Genomic DNA, 27,438 nt, shown 5'->3' on the forward strand with positions numbered 1-27,438 from the left:
AGACTAGGTGCTGGCTCACATGAGAAGCTTGAAACCTCTGGCACAGGGAAACGATGCATATGATTATCATGCTCTGCTACAGAACCCAAAAGTCTTGCAGAGCAAGGCTCGCATCTCTCCATCTTGTGTTTTTCTATGCCAACTTTTTCATGGTTAGACGAAGAGTGCTACCTGGAAGCTTTCCCCTTCTTACGGTATCTAGATTTGCCCCATGATGGTGATCTGGACTTCGATCCCTTCTGATTTGCCTATGCTAAAATAATGTACTTACTTGCTCTCTCTCATGTGTGGTTTTGAGTGCATAAACATCAACTTACCACAAAGGAAGAGAAGTGTACCCTTAAAATCACCACATACAAAAGGAATGAGACTTGAGCATAATGCATTTTTTGATAAAATGCATACGGATGTTTGCTATTACTGTAAATAGTTTTCCAGATCCCATTGATATTTGTGGAAAATTAAAAGATGAGGAATCTTGCAAGAAGAAATATCCATCACAACACAGCATTTTCTCAGGATCGCTTAATCAACCTGTTTGCACCTTTCTTTTCTGTCTTTCAGTTCCTATTAGACAGTCATTCTCAGTGTGACACTCAAGAAGAGAAATGATGCATCAAGCATTTACTTTTTGCCTTTACTTTTTACTTTCACAGGAACTAAAGAGGCAAGCAAGAAAAAAAATTATATATCTTGTTTCACAACAATGGCTGGAAAGCCTAGTAGATGTCAAAAAGGTGTCAAATGAAGCATTGTAGATGAATAAAATGAGTGCTGTCATTAAGATATACCCAGTTGTCTAAGAGAGGCTCTTTCTTAATGTTTTACTATTAGGTATTGACCTTTCTTTCTTTCTTTTTAAAGGGAATGATTAAGATAAATATGTAATGCATTTAAAAAGAGGCTTAGTCATATTGTCATCACAACTATATTGTGAAAGATAATTCACTTTATAGTAATTGTTTCAGGATCCTGCACATAGGTGTAGGTATCAGAGTTTTCATGATTAGTAACAAATAACTGATAAATATGTCTAAATCAACATACCTTTGTATTTCTGGAACTGTCATGCTATCAAACTTCTCAAACTCAGCTTCTGTGAAGAGTCGGTAACACTTTCCACTGTCTTCTCGCCCAGCTCGGCCAGTACGCTGCCAGGCTTGGGCTTTTGACACTCGCTGAACAGCTAAAACTTCAAGACCACTTCCTAGGAAAAGAAATTACCTACTCAACAAAAACCATGAAAAAAACATTCAAGTTTATTAGCACCTTTACTGAAACTCACAAAACTCCAATGTGACGCAGGGTTGGTTTAACAGTTAAAGCGGCAGCTGAACAGGAATGACGAAAAGGAAAGAAGATGTTTCATAAGGCAATAAGAATGCAATGAAAGGAACAGGACATGTAGAAGGGGACAGTGTAAAGATGGTTTATTACCGCTTTCTGTAAAGTCCTTTACATTCTCAAAGTTGGTTACTTATTTGCTTAAAAGGGTGACTTTACGTTTCAGTCAAGAAATAAAAGGAAGAAAAGCTTTTATTCAAATATGAATGACAATTTGTGAGGAAAGTACATTCAATACAATGGGGCTGTCACAGGTGAAATTACTTTGATTCCATGTCTGCTTAGTCTATTTGTTCCTCTCTGGCCCAGCAACCATTAGCTGATCTATAGGAGTAAGAGTTCGATTTAAAGGCAAACATACTGCTTTGTGAGTGGGATTTTCTAAATTTCGCTGCATTACTTGCTTAATTTGCTTCTAAGCTTGCCTCTGTGTGAAACTTTTAAACATCATGGGGATGGGCCATTACTCACAGGTTATTAAACGTGTTGGAAGTTACTTGGAGCTATACCAGGGGCCAATGCCTTTCACAAAATCCTAGAGGTAGTGTTGGTCTTTATATAATTTCTGGCTTGGGCTTTAGCCTATACTTAAGGAGCCTTGAGCCCCCCAACGAGGTAGTTGCACTCATGATTGAAGCCACCCTGTGTGACTTGTTGGTGTCTCCTTCCTACTTTGGCTCCATAACTCTACCTAAACAGTGAAGTCAGTTGGACGCAAGTCCAAATAAATCTAAATCATAGTTTGGGGTCTGAAAAACAGTAAGCCTTACCAAACAGTGCTATTGAAAAGCCTGGGACAAAAGAACACAATGCCAAACAGTACCAAACAAGTGCCAAAATGTAGCACTTGCTTCTTTTCGTGCAGGACTTATAGCATTCAGGGAGCAATCCTTTACAGCAAAGTTGGCAAATGTGTAAATACAACGTATGATTGTAGGAGAAGAAAGAAGCAAAATGGAGCAGTGTGGGAGAGAGACACAGACAGGGGAAATATTTGGCTAGTCTAACTCATACCACAGAGATACAAGCTACTGGATTACTTCCCTGTACATGCCTCGAAGTCTGCTGCTTTTTTCTCCCAAGCCAGAATTCGGCTATAATCTAGTTGCTCTTCTCCGTAAGGCTGAGGCCTAGTGATAGAGGAACCATTGTGGACAGAAGGATGTTCAGAAATTTCCAATCGTCTCAAGACTCCGAATGCCAGGCGCGAACTCAGAGGTTGGAGAACAGGCAGCAACAGCACACAATATGCAACATGCCACGTGTGAGTGTGTGTGCACCCGCCTAAAGCTGGCACGCGTGCTCCAAGGCACAGCCTGCCTCCATCAAGCCCCGTAGGAAGAATTGTTTAACTGTCACTCTTAAGTAGCTTGATGGTCATCTTAATAAGGAAGCCCTATAAGGTAACCATCACGAGGAAGAGGTGGATTGAGGCGAATATAATTTGGTGGCAGCAGTGGTTTAACATCATCAACAAAGGGAAGAGGACAAGTTAGGTTTGAAAGACAGGACATAGGCAGTAGTGGTCGAAGATCACCATAGCATGGAGGTGTGTTATGATGATCAAATATATTAATGCACATCAGGGATCTTATGAAGATAAACGAAAGTGTTAAAATCACTTTTGATAATCTCAGAAATGGCTAAAGAGTAGGTTTCGAGGTTCACAAAAAAGGCAGTATGTTTTGGTGACTATCACAGAGAGATGTCACAGCCACCCCTGAATGTATTGTGGTTTTGTGCTTACCAGCGCAGGAAAGGTAGCCTGGCACATGAGTAAGAGAACTAATCCAAAGCAGACTGTGCTTTTTTGGATTAATTTGTGAAAATTATAAAAACGCAAATGACAAAAAAGTATGGCTGAGATAGCGGTGTTGGATATATATATATATATATATATATATATATATATATATATATATATATATATATATATATATATATATATATATATATATATATATAATGATTTTCAACAGTCAGCAAATGGTATTTTTGGCCAATTAAGTGTGCTTATTATGAATCCATGGTTGTATCATATTGCTTACAGCTTTACAAATTGTAAAAAATAAACCTTAAAAGCAGATCTTATTTACTCTCTGGTGTTACTCTCACATCCTACAAGACTGGAAGGTGAAAACGTGTCTTTCCTATTCAAATCACCAATTACAAACCAAAAGTCTGAAAGAGTTACTTAATCACAAATAAATTATTTCCTCTAAAACCTTACTCAACTATCCCCTTCCCTAATTCTCAACAATTTTTACGGGATTCAGGGTACACCTTATAGGTCAGTCTCCTTTATTCAACATATACATTTATCCATTATGCCAGCTACTTTGAGTGCTTTGTGTAGGATCCACAAACAAGTGGACTTGTCTTTCTGTCCAATTTTACTATGTTTATAAACCTCTTTAATGGTGTTTGAAATTTATGGTGCAGCTTAGTTTCCATGATCTAGTGTTACCTAGCTTGCAGGTATCTTCGGATGATTTACCTCTTGTTATTTGTCAAGAATTAAGTACTTTTCTGAATCTGATGAAGTTTTGCTCAGCACAAATGGGGATTTGATATCTGTCCCAACTACAGAGAATGCCTGAAACCAAACCACTTTCCCACTATTGTTTTCCTGCTGCATGTTTGGCCAAATATTCTGTGGTGAATGTTTGATCGAAGGAGACATGGAAGGATGTAGAAAGGGTTTCTTTCTTAGAGATATTTGATATACAAGGATGTGTAGGAATTTGAGAATTGAGACGGTAGTTTTGAATTTGATTTGGTACCCACTTTTGAACCACACACTTTTGAGGTGCCCATTCCAGCTTTAGCAGCCAACCCTACCCGTTCCTGCTTTGGCAGTCAGAACTGGCTGAAAACACAATCGTCTGATTTATACATCATCTGAAGTCATTCCATGATATAAGCAAAAACTGGAGGCCATTGCCTTTTCACTCGATGACTCTTCTTTGACTATTTGTTCCTGACTGCGAAGGGGCCCCTCCTTTCCACCACTCTACTCTAGTACTAATGTCAATATCTCCAGGCTTTACACTCTGCCTTTGTCTCTGAACACTCAAGCAGATCCGCAAATTTACTCAGAGCTTCCAATTAACCACTTGCCCTACAAGCTCATACCATGCAAGCTATCATCCAAATTACGAGCTGATGTTCTGATGAGCTTAAAGTAACCGTATTCCTTCAAAAAACGACCCCACACCTCATCAATGGCCTATGTTTAGCAGCTTGCATTTCCTTCTAGCTCTTCTGTATCCTTTTTAAAGCTGTTCATCCAACATCGATCATCTTACTGCCACCAAAACGCAGTTGAATGCAGACACACCACTTGCAGCAACCGTCTCCTCTATTAGATGTTGTCAAAACAGAAATCTTAGGATAGGAATGTTCCGGTACCCTGAGAGAACATGTATGTGCTACTGTCTTGTTTTCCATTTTTGTTTTGGTCTCAGAACACACAACCACCCTGTGTGTGTGCCAAAAGCTGCTGTAGCTTGTACTATAAAATGCAGTGACCCAGAGAGATGCACCAAGCATGCCTTCTGTTGAGAGTGGGACTACTGCCCCCTCACCAGATGTTAAGGTACTAATAGGGGTGTCAGTGGGAAATGTCAGTAGAACATTAGTGAAAGGAGTGGTCTACCATCCTCGTTGTGTCAGTTGTACATTCAGTCGAGTAAAAATGTATCTTACACTACATCCTTATTTGTAAAAGTAGTGGATCTGTGGATGCTAAGTGCATGGTAGAAAAGTGCAAGGAGTATGTGTGCCACATTAGCGTATGGAATCTAAAGAATTATTTTTGATTCCACTGTTGGGGTATTGGATACCAACTGGAGTATGGCAGTAACATTCCAGATGGGCAATGTGGATTGCAGAACCTTGACTCAGACCTAACAGTCCGGTGGTTAATGAAACCACTGGGTGTTGAAGACAGTGATGTCTTGGAAGTACAAGGTGTTACCTGGGCATGCCCAGCCTCCCCAAAGAGGTGCGATGGGCAAAATCTAGCAGATTGGCAAGTGTGACGGCTGTCCCCTCCTTGCCAGTCTGTTGGAAAGCCTTGCGAGAGAGCTTACCAAACCCACCCACCTTCCCGCTATAACCTAAATAATCAAAACTGTGGCCAATTTGGCTGAACCCAATACACCTAATGTTGGAACGTTTGAGAAATCTTTGTCAGAACAGACCCTGAATCATTAAATAATTTCTGGAAGGACTGTATAAAGAGTAGCTGGAGCTTGCACTCATGGTTCCAGGACCTTTCATGTGGGAGGCAGCTGTGATCCACATTTAGGGACTCAGACTGCCAGATTATAAATGGGTGGGTGAGGGACGATCACCCTGGAAGACTAAAACCTCCTGCTGAACATCACTTTTGGAATGGGGAGTGCTGAGCTGAGAGAAGGGCAATAGAGCCGTCCCTACAAAGTGTCTGCATAGAGAGAAAAACCCAGAAAGATCTGCCAGTGTGTGGTCAGCTAGTGAATTGAAGTGCTTGAGGCCCTGTCCCAGGAGAAGCTAAGATGTGCCGCAAATTTGCCAACACCGTGCTAGTGAGCTTATGCCCAGTGTGAGCGCACAACCGAAAAATGAAGGGCCAGAGCAATCGGGTCACACTCATAGTTGTGTTGCTTCATTGTTTAGCTGGACATGTTGCTGACATTTTAGTGACCCCCATAGCTGTATGCTTCATTTTGTACCGACCCATACTACCAACATCGTTAAGCCCCAGCGCGGCTGTGCTACTTTATCATTGTAGGAAGCTGGCTCTTTAAATAGTATAGGTATGCTGTGTAAAGAGCCCATGCATCGCTTATGAGTGGACAGGGATTGCTCTAGAAATCACAAGGTGCTCCTTCAAGGGTAGTGTGGTCAACCAGCACTAGGCTTATCAGAGAGGTGTGTTAGACATTTGTTGGACACACAGAGTCAATGATGCATACGTTCAAAAAAGAAATCCACACCAATTTAGAAAAATAACATGTATTTTTATATATATTTTGAACCAAGAACTTTGTAATCATGCAAGTATTTTTTCGCAATATACTTTTTACAGTTTTAGCAATGTTAACCAACAGTGCATTTTTACATGTAATGCTTTCCTATGGGATAGAGAACATTCACTGCATACAGATACTTGCAATGAGTTTCCATAGGACCCCTTTTGATCCCAAGGTGGTAGAAGGACGAGGACCAAAGTTCCACCAGCAAATCGGTATTATCTGCCCTGGTGAGTCAGAGGTGCTGAAGAACAAGTTACTTACCTTCGGTAACGATGTATCTGTAAGAAACATTAGTTAGTTAGATTCCTCACCTTAGAATATCCCCAGGCGTCAGACTGGATCCGGAAGATTTTTCGTCAGCAATACCCCTTGCCCGTCGCTAGGCGTCGTCTGCGGCTCCGCGTCCGTCGTCGGCGTCGTGCGCCGGAATGACGTCGTCGGAGTACTTAGACGCCGCCCTCGCGCGCTGACGTCAGTTCTTGTACATAGCTTTCCGCGCCAGAAACGCAGAGCCATGCAAAGACCGACACTGGTGCCAAAAAATAAAATCTAGGGGCCTGAAAAGGATAACCTTAACCCTAGATGTCAGTTCGCAGAACGGGGAGGATGGGTGGGTCGGTGAGGAATCTAACTAACTAATGTTTCTTACAGATACATCGTTACCGAAGGTAAGTAACTTGTTCATCTGAAAGAAACACGTTAGTTAGATTCCTCACCTTAGAATAGATACCCAAGCAATACCATCCCCGGTGGTGGGTCTGCGAACCAAGATCACACCAGAAAGTCCTGGAGGACAGAACGGCCAAAGAAGCCATCCCTCCGGACTTGGCTGTCAAGGCAATAATGCCTGGCAAACGTGTGTAACGAAGCCCACGTCGCCGCCTGACAGATGTCCTGCAAAGGGACTCCCCGTCCCAAAGCAGTAGTAGCCGCTGTGGCCCGAGTAGAATGGGCGCGCAGCCCAACAGGAGGGTCCTTTTTTGCCAAAGAATAGCAAATTTTTATACACAAAACGACCCACCGAGAGATGGTCCGTTTGTGCACAGCTTTCCCCTTCTTAGCGCCCACGTACCCAACAAAAAGCTGGTCGTCCACCAGGAACTGTTTTGTGCGGTCCAGATAAACTGAGAGCGCACGTTTTGGGTCCAGACGGTGGAGCCTCTCTTCCTCTTTGGAAGGATGCGGAGGCGGAAAGAAGGTGGGCAAGGTGACAGACTGCCCAAGATGAAATGGAGTCACCACTTTCGGAAGAAAGGAAGGACGAGGCTGAAGGACAACCTTGTCCGGATGAACAGAGAGAAAAGGAGGCTTTGAAGTTAAAGCCTGGAGCTCACTCACCCGTCTAGCCGAGGTGATGGCTACCAGAAAAGCAGTCTTAAGAGTCAGAAGACGAAGAGGACAATTGTGAAGAGGCTCGAAGGGAGCGCACATCAGGAATGTCAAGACCAGATTCAAGTCCCACTGAGGCATTACAAAAGGGACAGGAGGGAACGTGTGAGTAATGCCTTTTAGAAAGCGTGTAACCACAGGGGACTTGAAAAGAGAAGGCTGATCAGGAAGCCGCAAGAAGGCGGAGATGGCAGCAAGATAACCTTTCAGGGTGCCAAGGGCAGAGCCCTGCCGGGCCAGAGAAAGAAGAAAGAGGAGAACCTCAGAAAGAGGGGCGGAAAGGGGATCCACAGCCTTTGCTGTGCACCATGCCACAAATTTGTTCCACCGGCAGGCGTATACCGTCTTTGTGGAGGGACGCCTGGCTGCCAGAATGATATCACAGACTTCAGGAGGCAAGTCAAATGGCATCAACTGCCGCCGCTCAATCTCCACGCATGGAGGTGGAGGCTGGACAGGTTCGGGTGGAGGACCGTCCCCTGCTGCTGCGACAGAAGATCCTCCCGAAGGGGCAGACGTATCGGGGGATCGGTCAACATACTGAGTAGCTCGGGATACCAGTATCTTCGTGCCCAATCCGGAGCCACCAAGATGACTTGGGCCCGGTCGTGCCTGATCTTCTTCAGCACTCTGGGCAGAAGTGGTATAGGCGGAAAGGCGTACAACAGACCGCAACTCCACTCGTGACGAAAAGCGTCGCCGAGCGAGTGCCGCCTTGGAAATTCCAGCGCGCAGAACTGCTGACATTGCGCGTTCTCTTCGGTGGCGAATAGATCTAACCAAGGCTCTCCCCACTGCTGAAAGAGACCTTGCGCCACATCGGAGTTCAGACGCCATTCATGATCCATCATGCACCGGCGGCTGAGTTCGTCCGCTCTGGCGTTCAGAGAGCCCGCCAGATGTTGAACCACTAGGGTGACGCCCTGGTGTTCCAGCCACGTCCAGAGGCGCAGAGCCTCCTGACAAAGGGTCCACGACCCCACCCCGCCCTGTTTGTTGCAATACCACATGGCGGTGGTGTTGTCCGTGAACACCTGCACGACACTGCCCCTGACAGAGGGAAGGAAGGCTTTCAGTGCAAGTCGGATCGCTCTCAACTCCAACAGGTTGATGTGGAGACGAGACTCCGCCAGAGACCAGAGGCCTCTGATCTCTGCCTCTCCCATATGGCCACCCCATCCCAGGAGGGACGCATCCGTCACTACGACATGCTCCGGTTGGGGAAGGGAGAGGCTCCTGCCCATGACCCAATCGCGGTCCGTGAGCCACCACTGCAACTGCTGTGCAGTGCCCTCCGAGATCAAGACATGGTCGGACAGGTTGCCGTGATGCTGGGCCCACTGAAACTTCAGGTCCCACTGCAGAGCCCGCATGCGCCGCCTGGCGTGATGCACTAGTAGGATGCAGGAGGCCATCAGCCCCAGAAGCCGCAACACTAGCCTGACCGAAACCCAGGATAGAGGCCGAAAGATGGGAATCAGGGCCTGTATATCCCGGACCCGCTGTTCTGGTGGATAGACCCGGAACCGCGCCGAATCGAGAACTGCTCCGATGAAGAGGAGCTTCTGAGAGGGACTCAGGTGTGACTTCGGCACGTTGATGGAAAATCCCAGCAAATGCAGGAGATCCGCCGTAGTCTGGAGGTGGGAGACGACTGCCTGGGGCGAGCCCGCCTTCAACAACCAGTCGTCGAGATAGGGGAAGACTGGAACCCCTGATCTGCGCAGATGAGCTGCGACCACCGCCATCACTTTCGTGAACACCCGAGGGGCACTGGTGAGGCCGAAGGGGAGCACGGTAAACTGAAAATGCTCTTGGCCCACCGTGAACCGCAGGTAACGCCGGTGGGCCGGCAGGACGGGGATATGGAAATATGCGTCCTGCAAGTCCAACGCTACCATCCAGTCTCCGGGGTCTAGGGCAGCTAGAACCTGAGCCAAGGTTAACATCTTGAACCTTTCCTTTCGGAGGAAGGCATTGACGTTCCGGAGGTCCAAGATGGGGCGTAGGCCCCCTTTGCCCTTTTTGGGAACCAGAAAGTAGTGGTAATAACAACCACGACCTACTTCTGGACTCGGAACGCGCTCGACGGCCCCCTTGGCCAAGAGGGCCGAAACTTCCTCGCGGAGAAGATTCAAATGATCCCCCGAGATACGGTGGTGCTGCGGTGGCATGGCTGGAGGGGTAGTCTCGAAGGGGAGGGAGTAGCCCCTTCTGACGATTTGCAGCACCCACCTGTCCGATGTAATGGACCGCCAGTGGAGCAGGTGATGGCGAACTCTGCCGCCCACTGGCGTGGAATGGGCCTGAAAGCTCGGACTAGGAAGGCTTTGAGGCGGATGCTGCCGGGGTTGATGTGGGCTGACCACGTCGTCCTCCAGATCCGCCACGGCGGAAACCACGTCCGCGACCGCGCGCAGGTTGGTTCTGCGGCTGGTGGCTGGGCGGACGTGAGGAGGCGCACCTTCCTTGGCCACGAAAGGGGCGAAAAGCGGAGGTGTGCGCCCGCGGAGCCGAGAGGCCCAAGGACTTGGCCGTAGCCCGGGAGTCCTTAAAGCGGTTCAGCGCACTGTCCGCCTTCTCACCAAACAGGCGAGTGCCATCAAAGGGCATGTCCATGAGGGTGTTCTGGACATCCCCGGAAAATGACGTGGACCGCATCCAGGCGTGGCGGCGGAGCGCCACCGTGGTGGAAATCGCCCGACCCAGCGAGTCCGTGGTGTCAAGCCCACATCGTATGGCGTGCCGCGCTGCATCCCTCCCGTCGGCCAAAGCCTGGGTAAGACGTGTCCGGACCTCCTCCGGACACAGGGGCAGCACGTCCTCCACCGTATCCCACAGAGAATGGGAATAACGGTCCAAGAGACAGGCGGTGTTCAAAGACCGCAGGCCCAAACTAAGGGACGAGAACAGTTTCTTGCCAAACTGCTCGAGTCTCTTGGAATCCCGGTCCGGCGGAGCGGTCGGGAAGGAGGATTGGGAGGTAGAGGCCTGGATAACCAGACTCTCGGGGGTGGGGTGTTGGGACAGGAAACTGGGGTCGCCCGGAGCAGGGCGGTGGCGCCTGGCAACGTTCCTATCCACAGGAGGAACTGTGGAGGGCTTGGACCAGGTGCCCTGCAGAACGTCAGTGAGGGCCTCATTGAACGGCAGCAGAGGCTCAGTGGAGCTTGCTGCGGTTTGAAGCACCTCAGTGAGGATGTTAGTCCTCACAGCCACGGCAGGCAGCTCGAGCCCAAGGGCTGCGGCCGCCTTGCGCAGCACCACAGAAAATGCTGCACCCTCCTCCGAAGCCACAGTCGGAGGAGAAGTGAATCCAGTGTCTGGCGAGGTATCCAGACCACTGGCCTCCCCCAGTTCATCTGCCCAGTCCTGTGAAACCTGCGACTGAACAGCCATAGGGTCCTCGAACCCCTCCCAGTCACCCCCGTCGTCCGATTCCTGATAAACAGGAGGAATGATCGGAGCCGGACTGTAGAGATGATAGGTCTCAAGCGGCGCCGGACGCGGCGTCGGTCGACGCCGTTGCGGCGCCGGGTCCGGAATAGGGCTAAACTGGGGTTGGACGCCGTCCGGAGCCGGCACCAAAGGCGGCGGCGTCGGCGGCACCGGAGGTGTAGGCGTCTGCGCCGGCGGCGCCGTCGGTGGTTCATGCGCCGGCGCCGGTGGAGGAGTGGTTAGGTCAACCGGCGTCGACGGGGGCCCAGGCATGGGCCCCGCGGGGACCTGCGGCGTCGAGACCGGAGTCGTTGACGGCGCCGGGGCCGAAGCCGCCGGCAGGCAAGGTCGCCCAGTCGAGTCCGCGGGGCCCGAAGGCGCGCCAGCGGGCGTCGACGGCGGGGCCAGGCTCCTCATGGCCGAGAGGAAGGCACTGACCTCTGCCGGTGTCGCGTTAGTCCCAGGGACCGGAGGGTATGGGGACAGGCGCGGCGCCTGCGGCATCGCCGGAGCCGCGGGGGTGGAACCACCCGGACCCTCGGCCGAGTCGCGCGACCGGCGAGGGGAGTCCGAAGAGCTATGTCGCCGCTTGGACTTCTTAGAGCGTTTGGACTTACCCGACGACTTGGAGCCCGACGATCGATGGTGGCGTCGGCTAGGGCTCCGCGAGCGATCCTTGGACCTCCTCCTGGACCGGGATCGCGCACGACGCGGAGCCGAGTGGCGAAGCTCGAGAAGCTTGCGGGACCGCTCCCGCCGAACCTTCGAAGTCAGGGCCTGGCAATCGGAGCACGACTCCGCGTCGTGGTCGGGGCCTAAACAGTAGAGGCACCGGCGGTGGTGGTCGGTCACCGACATCAGTCGATGGCAATCCTCGCAAGCCTTGAACCCAGGCATCCTACCGGCACCAGATGTCGACAGACAAGGATCAAAAGTGATCAAAAAAGATTTAGTCAAAAAAGACTAAAAGGGGTAGCTCTCCCGGATCTGCGCTTACTGGCGCGGAAAAAAGAAGAACTGACGTCAGCGCGCGAGGGCGGCGTCTAAGTACTCCGACGACGTCATTCCGGCGCACGACGCCGACGACGGACGCGGAGCCGCAGACGACGCCTAGCGACGCGCAAGGGGTATTGCTGACGAAAAATCTTCCGGATCCAGTCTGACGCCTGGGGATATTCTAAGGTGAGTAATCTAACTAACGTGTTTCTTTCAGATAGGGTTGGTAACCTTGCTCGCTATGCGGTAGAAAGGAGGGGCACTTGGAAATAGGCTGCAAAGGGGGACTCTGGGACCGGTCTGAGAGCTTCCAACGAGGGGCTCAGATCGGGAGGGTCCTAGGAGAACGGAGGAGCAGTCAATTTCCTTAGGCCCTGGCGCCTCAGGTGCAGAGAATTTGTAGTTGGCTGGCTCTTGTGCGTCAAGGCGCTCAGGTTTGTCGTTCAGGGCCAGCAAGGGGACAAAAAAAGGACAGCTGGGCCAGTCTCTGTGCTGGCCTCTGCAGAGCTGATATCCCTCACCACCTGATCGGTGATGTCGTTGGAGTCGGGCTGGACTTTCAACAAGCATTGGCCAAGGCAAGGGTACCCGGGGTATTGGTACAGGAGAGCTCGTGGATGTCCTTGCATCTTCAGACTTGGCAGGAAGATGGATATAACTCCTGGAGTGCTCTGACTTTCTCCTGGGCAGCTACTGCTCGGTGGATTTGGTGGACAGCAGCTTCTTTAAATGGGACGCAACTGTCAGTGCCTGTAGGCTAGTGCCTCTTCTGCTCCAAGGGAGATGCTGGCTGCTGGGCAAAGTGCTGGCAACCCTCCAGGGCTTGTGGAGGATGCACAGCTGCAGGAAGAGTCAGGTCTTTGCAATTGTCGAGTTTCCGTGGAGGTGGCAGGGTTTGGCACCAAAAGTCCACAGCAGTCTCCAATTCTTGCAGGGCCCAGCTCTTTAGTGTCGTATTCTTTTCAGTCAGTGAAATCTAAAGTTCTGGCTTCAGGGAGCCCCCTAAATACTCAATGTAGGGGAGTCAGGGGAGTGGAGATTAGTAGCCAATAGGCTACCTACCCTTGGGGTCACAACGCCCCCTTTATGACCACTTACTGTGGGAAATGGGCACAACACAGTCCCAGCTTACTAAATTCTGCCATCACCATGATGGCAGAATTTCCCTAGAGTGCGGCACATCAGGCAGCTCACCTCAGGGGTGTGACTGACCTGGGTGCGCTCCACACCTACTAATTTCCTGCATGTCCTAGTGCCAAATGGGTCTCAAGGCAGGGGGTGACATCTCCCAGGTCTGGGGGATGCCGGCATCGCTTATAAAAGGCGGCAAAGGCTTTGAGGCCTCCGGCCTTGGTATGCGGATGGCTATCCATCCTGTTTGTAGGAAGTGTAAACACCTCCTGACAGAGCAGGCATTGCTCCTGACCTCTGAGAGTGGGCTCTCTCCTCCTAGGGGTCAGAAGCACGTCTGTGGTGGCAGGCTGGACAGTACCATTCAACCAGCACACTAGTGGACTAGTAGGTTTTCAGGGGGTGTCTCTAAAGTACCCTCTGGGTGCATGTATTAATAAATCCATCACTGAAATAAATGTGGGTTTATTAATATAAGAGGCTTCATACCAAACATCCTTGGTTTCAGTGAAGTCATCATGTAGCTGGGGAACTCTTATTCACCAGTGTCCAGTACATATCCTTAAGATGACTTCCCCCTTCACTTTCAATGTCTATGCATCGACTTGGACATCACTGGGGCATATCTGCTCATGCAGATATGTCCACACATGTAATATAATGCACTCAGTCTTAGGGCACTGTAAGGCCTGCTGTAGGAGTGACTTACATATATTGAATGCAGTGTCTGCAGTCATGGCACAAAGGAGGTGTGCCATGTTGTGTCATTACTTTTGTCTGCACCATGTCATGCAGCCACCAACTGAAGTTTGCAGGAGTGTGATGAGGGGTACCTTAGGGTGGCACAATACATGCTACAGCCTTAGGGACATTCTTTAGTACCCAGGACCGAGGTATCAGGAGTAACATCTACTAGGGACTTACAGGGGTGTTAAAGGTATTGCCAACTGGGGAACAATTGTACAGTTTTAGAGAAAGATCTGGCACTGGGGACGCAGATAGCAGGAACCCAGTGCACTTCTGTCAAAACATTATCAAATACTAGGGAAAAAGTGGGTGTGACCATGTCATGAAGGGTCAGTTTCCTACATAACCCCTCTACAAACAAAAGAGAATAAGAACAAGCTTTTCCAAGAGAGTTTCCATCATCTACGCTGAAAAACCTGGAAAGGCCATCTGCATTGGCATTGTCAGACCCAGGTCTGTGATCCACTGTAAAGTCCATTAACTGTAGGGAGATGGACCACCTCAACAGTTTGGGGTTTTCACCTTTCATTTGCATCAGGTATTTTAGAGGCCTGTGGTCAGTTTGAACAAGGAAGTGAGTTCCAAAAAAGTATGGTCTTAACTTCTTCAGGGACCAAACCACAGCAAAGGCTTCAATCTCAACGGCTGCTCTCTGGGGAGAATTCTCCTGCTAATGAAAGCAACAGGCTGAATGGCCATCATCATTGGTCTGAGATAGGACCACTCCTATCCCATGCTCAGAGGCATCTGTCTGTACTATGAACTGCTTAGAATAATCTGAGCACATTGCTTCATTCAGAGTGTCAAAAGCCTTTTGACAGCTCACTGTCCAGTTTACCTTCTTTGGCATTTTCTTGGAGGTCTGTTCTGTGAGGGGTGCCACAATGGTACCATATCCCTTCACAAACCTCCTGTAGTACACAGCAGAGCCAAGGAATGCCCTGACTTAGGTCTGGGTCATTGTAGCTACATAGTCCACAACTGTCTGGCTCTTCGGGTTGAAAGTGTTGAACTTGACATCCACCTAAAAGATGGCCCAAGTATACAATAGAGCCTTGCCCTATCTGGCACTTGCTGGCCTGGATAGTGAGCCCTGCACTCTGCAGAGCCACAAGGACGTTTCTAAGGTGGATCAGGTGATCTTGTCACGTGGAGCTAAGACAGCAATATCATCTACATATGCTGCGCTAAAAGCTTCCAACCCAGCAAGGACTTTGTTCACCAACTTTTCAAAGGTGGCAGGGGCATTCTTTAGTCTAAATGGCATTACTATAAATTAGTAATGTTCATCTGGGGTCGATAATGCACATTTTCTTTTGCTTCTTGGGTCAGACCAATCTGCCAGTATCCTGATTTTAAATGAAAAGTACTGAAAAACTTGGCTGCCATTAACCTGTCAATTAGTTCATGTGCGCTTGGGATAGGGTTTGCATCTGCCTTAGTGACAGCACCAAGACCTCTATGCTCCACACAAACCCTTAACTCTGTTTTACCACCCTTGGAATGAGGCTTGGGACTAAGACCACTGGGCTGGCCCAGTGACTGAGAGCTCAATCACTCCTTACTCCAGCATCGTGCTGACTTCAGCCTTGATGCTTTCTTTCACTTGGACAGACTGTCTGTATATTTTATTTTTTACAGGCATACTATCACCAGTGTCCACATCATGGGTGCACCAGTGAGTCTGACCAGGGGTGAGGGAAAAGAGCTGGAGCATTCTGCTCCAGGACTTGCCTGCAGTCAGCTTGCTGTTGGGCAGAGAGGGTGTCTGAAAAGACCACTCCATCAACTGGCCCATCTTTAGGACTGGAGAGGAGGTCAGGGAGAGGTCCACACTTTTCTTCCTGATCCTCATCCGTGACCATCAACATGGCCACATCAGCCCTATCATGAAAAGGCTTATGGCAGTTCACATGGATGACCCTGTGAGGGCTCCTGCTAGTGCCCAGGTCAAGTAAGTAGGTGACATCACCTTTCCTTTCAAGGATAGGGCAAGATCCACTTCATTCGTCCTGGAGTGCCCTGGGAGCCATAGGCTCTAGTACCCACCCCTTCGGCCCTGGTTGGAACTCCACCAGAGCAGCCTTTTGGTCATACCAGAGCTTTTGGAGCTGTTAGCTGGCCTCAAAGTTATGGATGCTTTCTTCATATACTCAGCCATCCTTGAATGCAGGCCAAGTATATAGTCCAGAATATCTAGCTTAGGCTCTCCGAGAGGTTACTCCCATCCTTCTTTTACCAGACACCATGGTCCCCTCACAGGATGGCCAAACAGAATTCCAAAGGGCCTAGAGCCCATTCCCATCTGTGGGACTTCTCTGTAGGAAAAGCAGGTATGTCAAAAGGGCATCCCATCTCCTTCTGAGTTTGTCAGGGAGCCCCGTGATCATGCCTTTCATGGTTTTGTTGAATCTCTCAACTAAACCATTGGTTTGTGTATGATATGGGGAAGTGAACTAGTAAGTCACACCAAATTCATTCCACATGGCCTTTAGGCAACCAGACATGAAGTTACTACCTTGGTCTGACACCACCTCTTTAGGAAAACCCACTAATGTAAAGATACTCAAGAGGGCCCTGGTAACTGCAGAAGCAGTGACTGTCTAAAGTGGAATAGCTTCAGGGTTCTCTTTCCCTGGTGGGGGAGGGGAGGGTACTGTTGGAGGGACTCCCAGTAGGGGATTCTGAGGAATCATCATCACCCTCACTGACCGCTCCGTCCGTTGTGAGGTTCTCTCTCATTGCCCAGTCTCTATCACATCGAAATGAGGGTCAGTAAATTTTCAGGCGATAATATACACTGTGAAATTTTAAATTGTCATACCAGCAGGTTTCTTTCAGATGTTATTTGCCAGTGATGGTCACATTTTATAGCTATGCTGTTTACCCTGATGCCCCCACTACTTTAGAAACAAGATGTGTTTCTACCATGTCACAGTGTTGAAGATCAACAAGAAATATCCAAGCAACGACCCCAATTTTAAAATGCAATGCGAGGAAACAGTTATGAACACACTACCCATCACAGATAAGATTGCCTGAAAATTGATTCCTGGCCCAGTAGGGTGGAAAGGGAAGAGGATGGGATTGGTGCAAGAAGATATACAGGGAGTTCACCTTAACATGTAGTCTTGGAATAACAGTATTTATAACTCTGAAACGCCTTCATCCAGCCTTAAGTTAAATATTTTTCAGACCAGCACCTCAATATTCAAAAAGACTGAGATGGATTGGTTATTCTTGGCCTCATAATTTATTTGAAATAACAGAAAACCTTGCTCCTCCTTTCAGTCTTACCCAGAGTCTGGTTGGGAAAATAAAAAGAAGCATAACATCCCTGGAAATTATATTTTATTTATAGACTGCAGCATTCCCTTCTCATTTGTTGACTTTAGGACTGGAATGCATGAACTCTCATGCCATTCAAGCTAAGAGTAGACAAAGACACAGACATCTCAACCAGGACTGTGCTCTACCCCCACCCTGTCTGAAGGACTATTCATGGGGAGTTTAATAACTTTACTACTTCAATGGGAGTGTTCATCTCATCCCCCACTACAATCCTTAAAGGAAAAAAACAGTCTAGCAGACTTCACATCCTCCTTGTATGTGGGGAGTGATGCCTGAGCTCTGACAGTCACATAGGGTACGTTGCAGTTCAAATATCATGATCCAACCAGGGTCTTATTCACTGGAGTCCAACCTTGTGGTAGGTTACCACCTTGGATTTATTACTGCTGGTCCCACTCTAAGCTACGCACCTCACTGCAGTTAAAAAATAAAAAAACAATAAAAGAAAAGGCTGCAACCCCAGCCGCAAGCATGACATTTGAAAGAAAAAAAAATCATTCTGTAGGTTTAAGTTCATACACAATTAACATGTATGACAGATGTGTAGGCTATCTGCAATAAATGTTATTATACATTGCAAACAAAACACAGATTTGTCACCCCAAAACACACATGCCTCAAATGTGAGCAAACTGGGTTTTTCTATTTCTCCATTGTGTCCTGATCTTAGACATAGGGAATCCTGTAGTTCTTACCTGGGTTGTACTTCTTTGCTTTAACCATGCCAGTATCAATGACATATTTTATCCCTGCAATGGTAATGGAGGTTTCTGCAATATTCGTGGAAAGGATCACTTTGCGATGACCCTGAAGAAAGCAAGAAAAGTAAGCATGTTGAAATCTTTCTAACTAAACACTCAGCTGGAAATGTAATGTTTTATGATAAACTCTTCAAAATTCTGCAGCTTCATTTCTGTCAAACATTGAGCAATCCTAATGAGCTATATTTTCATCCAGTAAAATGTTCTTTAAATGTTGGTTTCACAAATCAATAAAGGATTCTTTGAGGCACCAAATGAGCAAATTAGTTAATAGTCAGAACACACTAAAAACACAATCACAGAAACAAGCATGTAATTAAAAATATATGCGCTTGCCTACTGCTCTTACACAGATAAGGCATTTCAAAGTGAATTTACTAAATCCTGTTCTGTGTATTCTAATCCGACTTTCAGAGAAAGTTGAGATTGAATCAACCCTCATTTCAATGCAACTAACAAACACTAAGCTGATGGACTATTTGAAACCTTTGCTTGGGACCCTGCATTATCAATGGTTACTTTGAATATCTTCAGCTGTCAGTAATGCCCCAGGTGCACGGAGGCAGTTGTAGATTTTTATAGCATGGTGTGGGACTTTCAGGTGGTCTTTGAATTTTGGAAGGAAGTACTGAGTAATGTCTCAGAGGTTACTGGCACACTTCTACCATATGATCCTACCAACTGTCTAGTGGAGATACGAGTCAGGTCGAAAAAATTAAGCACTTCACACTCTTTGGGTCGTAAGCCATGGAACTGGCAAGATGCTGAATAGCCATGGCACAGAAGTCCGCCTCAGCTCCCTTGTTGTCAGCATGTCGCAAGGACTTAATAGAATGGACACATGCCAAGATTACTTCATGGGCTCCATTATGGATTAGTACTCGAGTGGTGGGTGGGTAGATATACCAAGTGGGACATGCACACCAATAAACTGGAATCTAAGTCAGGTGACTATCCCCAATGGAACATAACACAGAGTAATCCTGCAATAACACTTATGTAAAATGATACAGAGAAAGGTCCATGGGTGCAATTAGACTCTGCTGTCCCAGAAGATGGGATGTCGTTTTTCAAAATTGTACTTCTTTCTAAAGCAAGAATCTGATTAGGTAATATGACCAGGCAGATTTTCATTGATGTATAGCCGCCTTAAGACCCGCTCAGTCTCCTGTGATGTGGAGTAGAGTACCCTTCACCGTTATGTTAATTGCTGTTGGACCGGACATCCTTGGAATGGTTTTTCCCTACCTTTGCCTTCAATCCTCCTGTTTGTGCTGATTTTGTTTTTGCTTGCATTAGGACGACTCTGCACACATTAGCACTGCTAATCAGTGCTAAAGAGCTTGTGGTCTCTCCTTAAAACATGACAACACCGGCTTCCACACAACTGGCACATTTAATTTACTTGCAAGTCACTAGTAAAGTGGCTGTGCATGCACCCATGATCTGTAAATTAAATGCTACTAGTGGGCCTCCAACACTAATTGTGCCACCCACAGACATAGCCCTTTAAACAGGTCTCAAGCCTGCTACTGCAGCCTGTGAGGTCAAACTGCCAATTCGATCTGGCAAAAAACACCCTTTGCCATACTCAAACCCCTAGGTTAGGCCCTAAACAGCCCAGAGGGTGCTGTGTATAAATTCTGAAAATGCCACTTTTAGAAAGTTCTACGCAAATAAATGATGGACGGAATGCTGAATAAATCATACATTCACCTCCAGTCAAGAGATGTGTGTTAAATCCATCATTCTTTTGCTCACCATGCCACCCCAGTTTAAACCCAGCCATATGCAAATCAGTCTTGACCCTGTGCCTCATGGGAACAGTCCAGACCCAACTGCCAAGCCAGGTCCTCCCTGGACCGGAAACAAGCATCCTGGGACCGGTTTCTGGGTATTACCCTTCATCAGCCAGGTTAGCTTGATTCCAGTGGCACAGTGAGCAAGGGACCCACGTCTGGGCATACCCATCCCACTTAGGGTGAAAAGTGCTACGCACACTAATGATGGACGGAATGCTGAATAAATCATACATTCACCCCCATTCGAGAGATCTGGGTTAAATTCATCATTCTTTTGCTCACCATGCCATTCCAGTTTAGACCCACCCATATGCAAATCAGTCTTGACCCTGTGCCTCATGGGAACAGTCCAGACCGAACTGCCAAGCCAGGTCCTCTCTGGACCAGAAACAAGCATCCTGGGAGCGGTTCCTGGGTATTAACCTTCAAACGATGGATTGGGGTGAATGTACGACATTATTCTGCATTCTGTCCATCAATTGTTCTTTTTGCATTTGTCACCCCGTGTGGTACGGATATGCCCAGACGTAGGTCCCGTGCTCTCCATGCCGCTGGAGTCAAGCTATCCTGGCTGATGAGGGCTGAAAGCCCGAATCCGGTCCTAGGATGCTTGATTCCAGTCCAGGGAAGACCTGGCCTGGCAGTTCGGGCTGGACTGTTTCCATTGGACGCAGATTCAAGACTGATTTGCATATGGCTGGGTCCAAACTGGAATGGCATGGTGAGCAAAAAAACAATGGATTTAGGCCCAGATCTCTGTACTGGGGTGAACGTGTGACATTGTTCTGCATTCTGTCCATCAATTGCTCTTTCTACTTTTAGAAAGTTGGCATTTTCTTGTCTTAACCATTTGGTGCCTGAAGCATGTATCCTGGGTCACATGACTAGGTATAGCTGGCAGTTGGTCTTTGTGTATTGTTCCTAGACAGTGAGACAAAGAGGTAATAGTTGTTGGCAGGACAGACCATCTCTGACTTGACAAGGGGAGGAGCAGTCACCCACCACACCTGCACCTCACAAAGACTCTCTCAGCACACTCATAAGGGGGTACACACCAGTCTACTGTGCCCCCAGACAAGCTGGGGCAGGGACATGGAGGCAGGAAATTCCAGACACCTCTGTTGCATGAGGAGTCTAGAAGCCTTTTCATTCTTGAGAGCTGGCACCAAGAATACATATTTGACCCTCAGACCCAACTCTTCAATACACATCTGGACTTATGGCAGACTCAGGTGCAAGCTGCAAGAACGATTGCTACCCTGCTGCCTGAGTAAGAAGGGCTGGATCTGCAGCTTAAATCCAGGACCACCAAAGTGACTTTGAAGGCTAGTCGGCTGGCCTCCTGATCAGACCCTCAAGGACAGAAAAAGCTGCAACCATTTTGAACCCTGGACCTGGACTCTGCCTGCTGCGAGTCTTGTCCCTCAAGTGGTACCATCCCAGCCCTGGAGCCCTATAAATGGGACAGAAGATTCTCTGCCAGCCTAGATGCGGTCTTTTGGGCAGAACCGACGCAGCAAGACATCTGCTCGCATCCCCGTATCGGAACCGCCTCTGCACGACGCACAGCCAATGCAGGAAGCTGCAGCTCTTTGGAACCGCTGCTGTGTGATGCCACCTCAACAGAGGACTTTGCATTGCAGCTCTGCAACTCCTTGAAACCCCAGCGGCGCGATGTATCCTCAACGCATGACCTCACATTGCAGGACCCCGGAATCGCAGCTACTTAATGCTACACATTATATCCTCAGCGCGGGATCTGGCAACACTTCGCAACCAGGATTTAAGATACTTTGTTCAGCGAGCCCAACGTGGTTTCTGTAGCAAGGCTGCGTTCCATCACGGTCGGCCTGAACGTGTGACTTTGCCCCGGCCTGGTGAGACAAGATTACCACAGTTGGCACTTCAGGTTTTTAAGCACTATTTTTATTTAAATGTTTAAAATTGCATAACTCCTGTTGTACAGATTGGATTTTTGTTGTCTGGTATCAAATAATGTATTACACTTTAATCTATTTTTTTTAAATTAGCCTGAGATTTATCTTGTGTTGTGTACTACATAAATACTTTACACATGCCTCACAGCTTTTGTGCCAAGCTACCAGAGGGTTAAGCACAGGTTAATTTGGGGTTTGCTTGTGTTTCACCCCGACAAGAGTTGCGGTTGCTGCTTGAGAAGGGTTTTACCTGGCTGAATCAGTAACCAAATTTTTTTGCAATTGCTTAATATTTTAATGTTCAGGATAGATCGCCTGCATTCTGTAATATTTCTGACCATAATGTTTGCTAGACACGCCGCAAGCCTGCATGCAACTATGGATATAAATGGTCAGGTGATGTGGTTATAATTCGATAAAATTGATGTTGTGATGTATGCATGTGGGCTTGGATACCCTCTCAGGTGATTAGTGCGCTATACAAATCAATATACCATAACATAATGTGGTTTACATACTCACACAGTTGTAAAAAATGAATAAAAATATATCTTTAAAAAAAGTGCTTGCTGTTAATAACCAACAGTATCAGAGGCCCACCAATACCAATGCACCCAATTCAAGAAACCAGTTACAGCGTTTTGGAATCGGACTTTCCCGGAGTAGCCTGATCAAGCTGCTTAGCATTTTTAGGCTTGCTAGGTGTTAGATGTACCTATACAGCATTACATTGGATACTACAAACTGAATTTCATGTCAGTTTTATCATTTATTTGAAGAAGAGGACTTAAAGGTAGCCAAGCAGAGCTAGTTAAACTATGACACATAGAAAATGCTAACAGCTTCTGGAGTGAAGTTAAAAATCCAACCCTATATACCATTTAAGTGCTAGTCACTCTACAGACAAGCATTGAAAATGCAACAGGTCTCTCCTTTAAGTTAAAGCCATTTACTAATGGCATTGTATAGCAAAGCAAATGGCTTTAACTTAATGAAAGGCAAGACCTATTGTATTTTTAATGCTGGTTTTAAATATGGCATGTATATTGTGTGTTATCATATCGGGGTCATTTTTCCCTGATGAGGCTGGTGCCATATTCCAATAAAATATATATATATATTGCCCAGGGTAATAAAGAAGCCTTATACCTGCAGTCCTGAGTGCGTGCCTTCTTACAGTGTGGAGCAGGAGTTTGGAGATATATATATATATATATATATATATATATATACACATATACATACACATACACATACACACATACCTCTCTCAAAATACAGATGCCTGCTGTTGGAAGGCGGACCCCGAGGAGTCGGTACGACCACCAAGGGGGGGGGCCCTCACACTGCACGAAGTAGCCGAGCGCTGCCGAGAAGTCTCCTGAGAGATCCTTCTCCTATCACGTACTAGCACAGTAACACCACCACACAGGACTCAAGGAGGTTGTCTTGTGACAAGCAATTCTTTATCAGCAATAAAAAGGTTACGAGGTCAATATTTACACGACGGGATCGAGGGATCCACCAAAAGTCTCAGTGTCTCTTTGGAAGGGTCGGGGTAGCGGGACAGTCTTTGGCAGGAATGCGGTACGAGGGTACCTGGGGCCCAGTTCTTATCCTCAAGCTGGAGGACCTCCGGATCTCGGATGGGTCGAGCCGCGACGGCGTCAGCAGGGCTCTGGCGTACAGTTCGTGGAGAGCCGCGATCAAATCAGCAGGGCTCTCAAGATGGTTTCTGCTCAGCTCGAGCCGCGACGTCGTCAGCAGGGCTCTTAGGAAGGTTCCAGCGAGGTTGGGCCGCGACGGCGTCAGCAGGGCTCCGATGTTCCAGGTGGTTCAGAAAGGGTTCACAAGAGGGAGCCGCGACGCAGTCAGCAGGGCTCGTGATAGTTCCGACAAGAGTTCTTCTCCGTAGGGTCAGCCGCGATTCAATCAGCAGGGCTCTCGACTCCGGGATACAACTCCCGAGCTGTGGTGGGGTCGCCCCAGATATAGGTCTGGAGCCCTTTGATGTCCGGACCTATGCGCCCGAGGGGGCGGAGTGGCCGGGTGGAGGTGGCCAGACGCCCAGCAGGAGAGGCGCCAGGCCCATGGGAGTTGCAGGGCGATCACACCTCGAGAGGGGAGGACAGTTGGGGGTCCCATCGATACTGTCCTCCGCCGGGGGCGATGAATGGGTCCTGCGGCACCCCCTGGCTAGTTCGTGGTGCCTCGATGTCGGGGCTTCACTGGGGTCGAGGCCGGGTTGAGCGGGGGTGCACGGTGTGACGTGGATGCCAACAAGATGGCGGAGCCACGAGGAGTATGCGACCACGTGCAGCTCCGGGTGAAGGGCCTTGGTGCAGTTCAGACGGGTGGCCCGTGAAGGCCGGGGTGGGGAACGGGCACAATCCAGGGGGTTAAGGACCACGCCACGCGGCCGGGTCCAACACCTGCTGTAGAAGACGACTGCACCACAGGTAAGTATCAGCCAAAGTACGTTTATTCAAATAAGCAGCAGGAAGACCACACTCCAGTCCACTAAAATTATTAGTCCCATCCCGATACGTTTCGTTAGTTACTTCATCAGGAGCATTGGGCTGGAAAAGTGCAGCAGGACGAGATTTGGCGGCACTTACTCAATTCCAAAAACCCGCCTCAGTGGGCGTGGACGTCCTGCTGCTCTTTTCCAGCCCAATGCCCCTGATGAAGTAACTAACGAAACTCGTCGGGATGGGACTAATAATTTTTGTGGACTGGAGTGCGGTCTTGCTGCTGCTTATTTGAATAAACGTACTTTGGCTGATACTTACTGTGGTGCAGTCGTCTTCTACAGCAGGCATCTGTTTTATATATACACACACACATATATATATATATATATTAACAGAAAAAACCATAGGTTTCAGGCACGTTATAGTTAGGAATTAGCATTTAAAAAACCTCAAATTCACTGAAAAAACCATAGGTTTCAGGGGTGTTATAGTTAGCTGGACTTTTCACTTGTACAAAACCATTGAAATTCCCCCGTTATAGTTAGTTCAGCTAACTATAACTCGCGCGCCCGCAATGCACTGCTGATGACGTCACATATTACATCACTCATGACATGGTCAGTGACATCACTCATGACATCACTGATGACATCTCAAATGACATCACTGATGACATCACTGATGACATCATCCAGTGAATGTGTGTTATTCTGAAAATTAAATATGTTTTATATATGTATATCTCAAGGTCGATGGAAGAATAAATGGGTATATAAGTGTCTAAATGGATGATTTGTTTTTGAAAAATTGATTGTGTAACTGACTGATTAAGTGTATCATAGTGAATACATGGCTTAGTGAGTAATGTTTAAATATGTAAATATCTGTATCAGTCTCTCACTTTGTGTATAAGTGGCTGCATGGGTTGGTGAGTAGCTACATGGGTGTCTATATAGGTTATTAGTTGGTTTTTTGAGTATCAGTCTGAGTGTCTGCATGGTTCGGTGGGGGTATTACGTAGTGCATAGGTGCATGAATGAGTGACTCACTGTTTGTATGTGTTGAACACAGTATGTGTGCAGGACTGTATGGGTGGATGAGTGTGTGTATGGGTGTGTTAGTGAGTGAATGACTGTCTCAATAGTGTCTTTATGAGTAACTACATATGTTTTAAACTAGTATATGTGACTATTGGTGTATATATGTGAGTATATGTGAGAGTGAGAGATTGAAAGAGTTCCTGTATGAATAAGTATGTGTTTCTATAAGTGATTGTTTAAAAGACTAAGTATGTGTAAGTTTCCGTAGAAGTAAGTGTGGTGGTGTGTGTATAACTGTATATGCAAGTAAATGTATGTTTGATTCTTTATTAGCATGAGTGACTATGTGTGTGAGTAACTATGGATGAGTGGCATTGTGTAACAGGATGTATAGGTGTATGAGTACATATGATGAGTGAGTACATGTATGAGTGACTGTATTGGACTGTTGGTGAATGAGTGGATGTGTATGTGGATCTTAGAATTACTGAAGAGGTTGTTGTAACTGGTATTGGTATGTCCATTGTTTTGAAAATTTTAGTCTCTATTTTTGAATGTGTGTATCAAAGGTTATATTAGGGTGAGAGGAGGTCTGCCACTCTATCACAAGGATGATGTCATCAGTGATGTCATCAGTGATGTCATTTGAGATGTCATCAGTGATGTCATGAGTGATGTCACTGACCATGTCATGAGTGATGTAATATGTGACGTCATCAGCAGTGCATTGCGGGCGCGCGAGTTATAGTTAGCTGAACTAACTATAACGGGGGAATTTCAATGGTTTTGTACAAGTGAAAAGTCCAGCTAACTATAACACCCCTGAAACCTATGGTTTTTTCAGTGAATTTCTGAGGTTTTTTAAATGCTAATTCCTAACTATAACGTGCCTGAAACCTATGGTTTTTTCTGTTAATTTCAAAGGTTTTTTAAATGCTAATTTCTAACTATGCCTACAGAGATAGGACATGTGAAGAAAGAAGAAAAAATGCACAGAAAGAAACAAAAGAAGTGCAGAAAGAAGCAACAGAAGTCCTCAAATACGAAGATAAGTGCAGGAAGAAGGATAACGTGCAGAAAGAACAAAAAGAAGAGCAGAAAGAAGCCTTGTTGCAAAATCATCCTGTACCCTCAACTTTTTCAGACGGATACTGGTGGTAACTGAGTCTGACTAACCAGTCCTAGAGCCAGTGCTATGTTAAAAGACACTTAGAATACAGTGAAAACACCTACATACACTAGGGAACATTATGCGTTGGGGTCCCCCTGTGATTAGCCTTACCTCCTCTATAAGCCCCTAGTATATAATAGGGCATGGGGATTAAAACTACCTCTTAAAACAGGCCACAGGGCGTTTTTGCACACGTTAACTCAGGCCCCGTCCCCTCCTTTCACCATTGTGTAAACACGCCCTGTGTCCGTTTTTAGTTGGGAGATTAAGTTCATTTGAGTCCTGAGGGTCCCTAGGGTCCAACTAGCCCACTAGGTACCTCCAGTAAGTGCCACAGAGCTGCGTTGCAGAGAGGTGTAAAAAGTGGCACGGCCTGGACCACCTCTCTGCAATGCAGCTCAGTGGCGCTTACTGGAAGCACTTGGTGGGCTAGTTAGCCCCCAGGGGCCCTCAGTATTGAAGGGAAATTATATCCCCAATTTAAAACGTGCCATGGTGCGTGTTTGCACACGTCTCCTCAGGCCCCGGCCCCTCCCTTCACCACTGTGTAAACGCGCCCTGTGGCTGTTCTAAGTTGAGAGATTAAGTCCCCTTGAATCCTAAGGGTCCCTAGGGTCACACTAGACCACTAGGTACCTCCAGTAAGCGCCACAGAGCTGCGTTGCAGAGAGGTGTAAAAAGGGGCTTGGCCTCAGAACACCTGTCTGCAGCGCAGCTCCCTGGCGCATACTGGAGATGCCTGTTGGGGGCGCGTTTGCAGAGTGCTGCATGGAGGGGGCATGGCCTCCGGCACGATGCCAGTCTTTTATTTATTTTATTTTTTTAAGAAGGGGGGC

At 47.5% G+C, this 27,438-nt stretch overlaps 1 protein-coding gene across 2 annotated transcripts in view; it reads right to left on the reverse strand.

Moving 5' to 3' along the window:
• Positions 1-27,438, reverse strand: part of DHX33 (DEAH-box helicase 33) — a 199,595-nt gene that overhangs the window by 46,435 nt on the left and 125,722 nt on the right. For both annotated transcript variants that reach the window (XM_085649563.1, XM_085649562.1), the window contains exons 6-7: positions 18,113-18,224; positions 1,048-1,207 (exon numbers count right to left, since the gene is read on the reverse strand). In XM_085649563.1, coding sequence (XP_085505689.1) covers positions 1,048-1,207; positions 18,113-18,224 — 272 coding nt within the window. The remainder of the gene's footprint in view (positions 1-1,047; positions 1,208-18,112; positions 18,225-27,438) is intronic.

This window comes from Triturus cristatus, chromosome 3_2 (genome assembly GCF_964204655.1).
Source record: "Triturus cristatus chromosome 3_2, aTriCri1.1, whole genome shotgun sequence".
Classification (NCBI taxonomy): domain Eukaryota; kingdom Metazoa; phylum Chordata; class Amphibia; order Caudata; family Salamandridae; genus Triturus; species Triturus cristatus.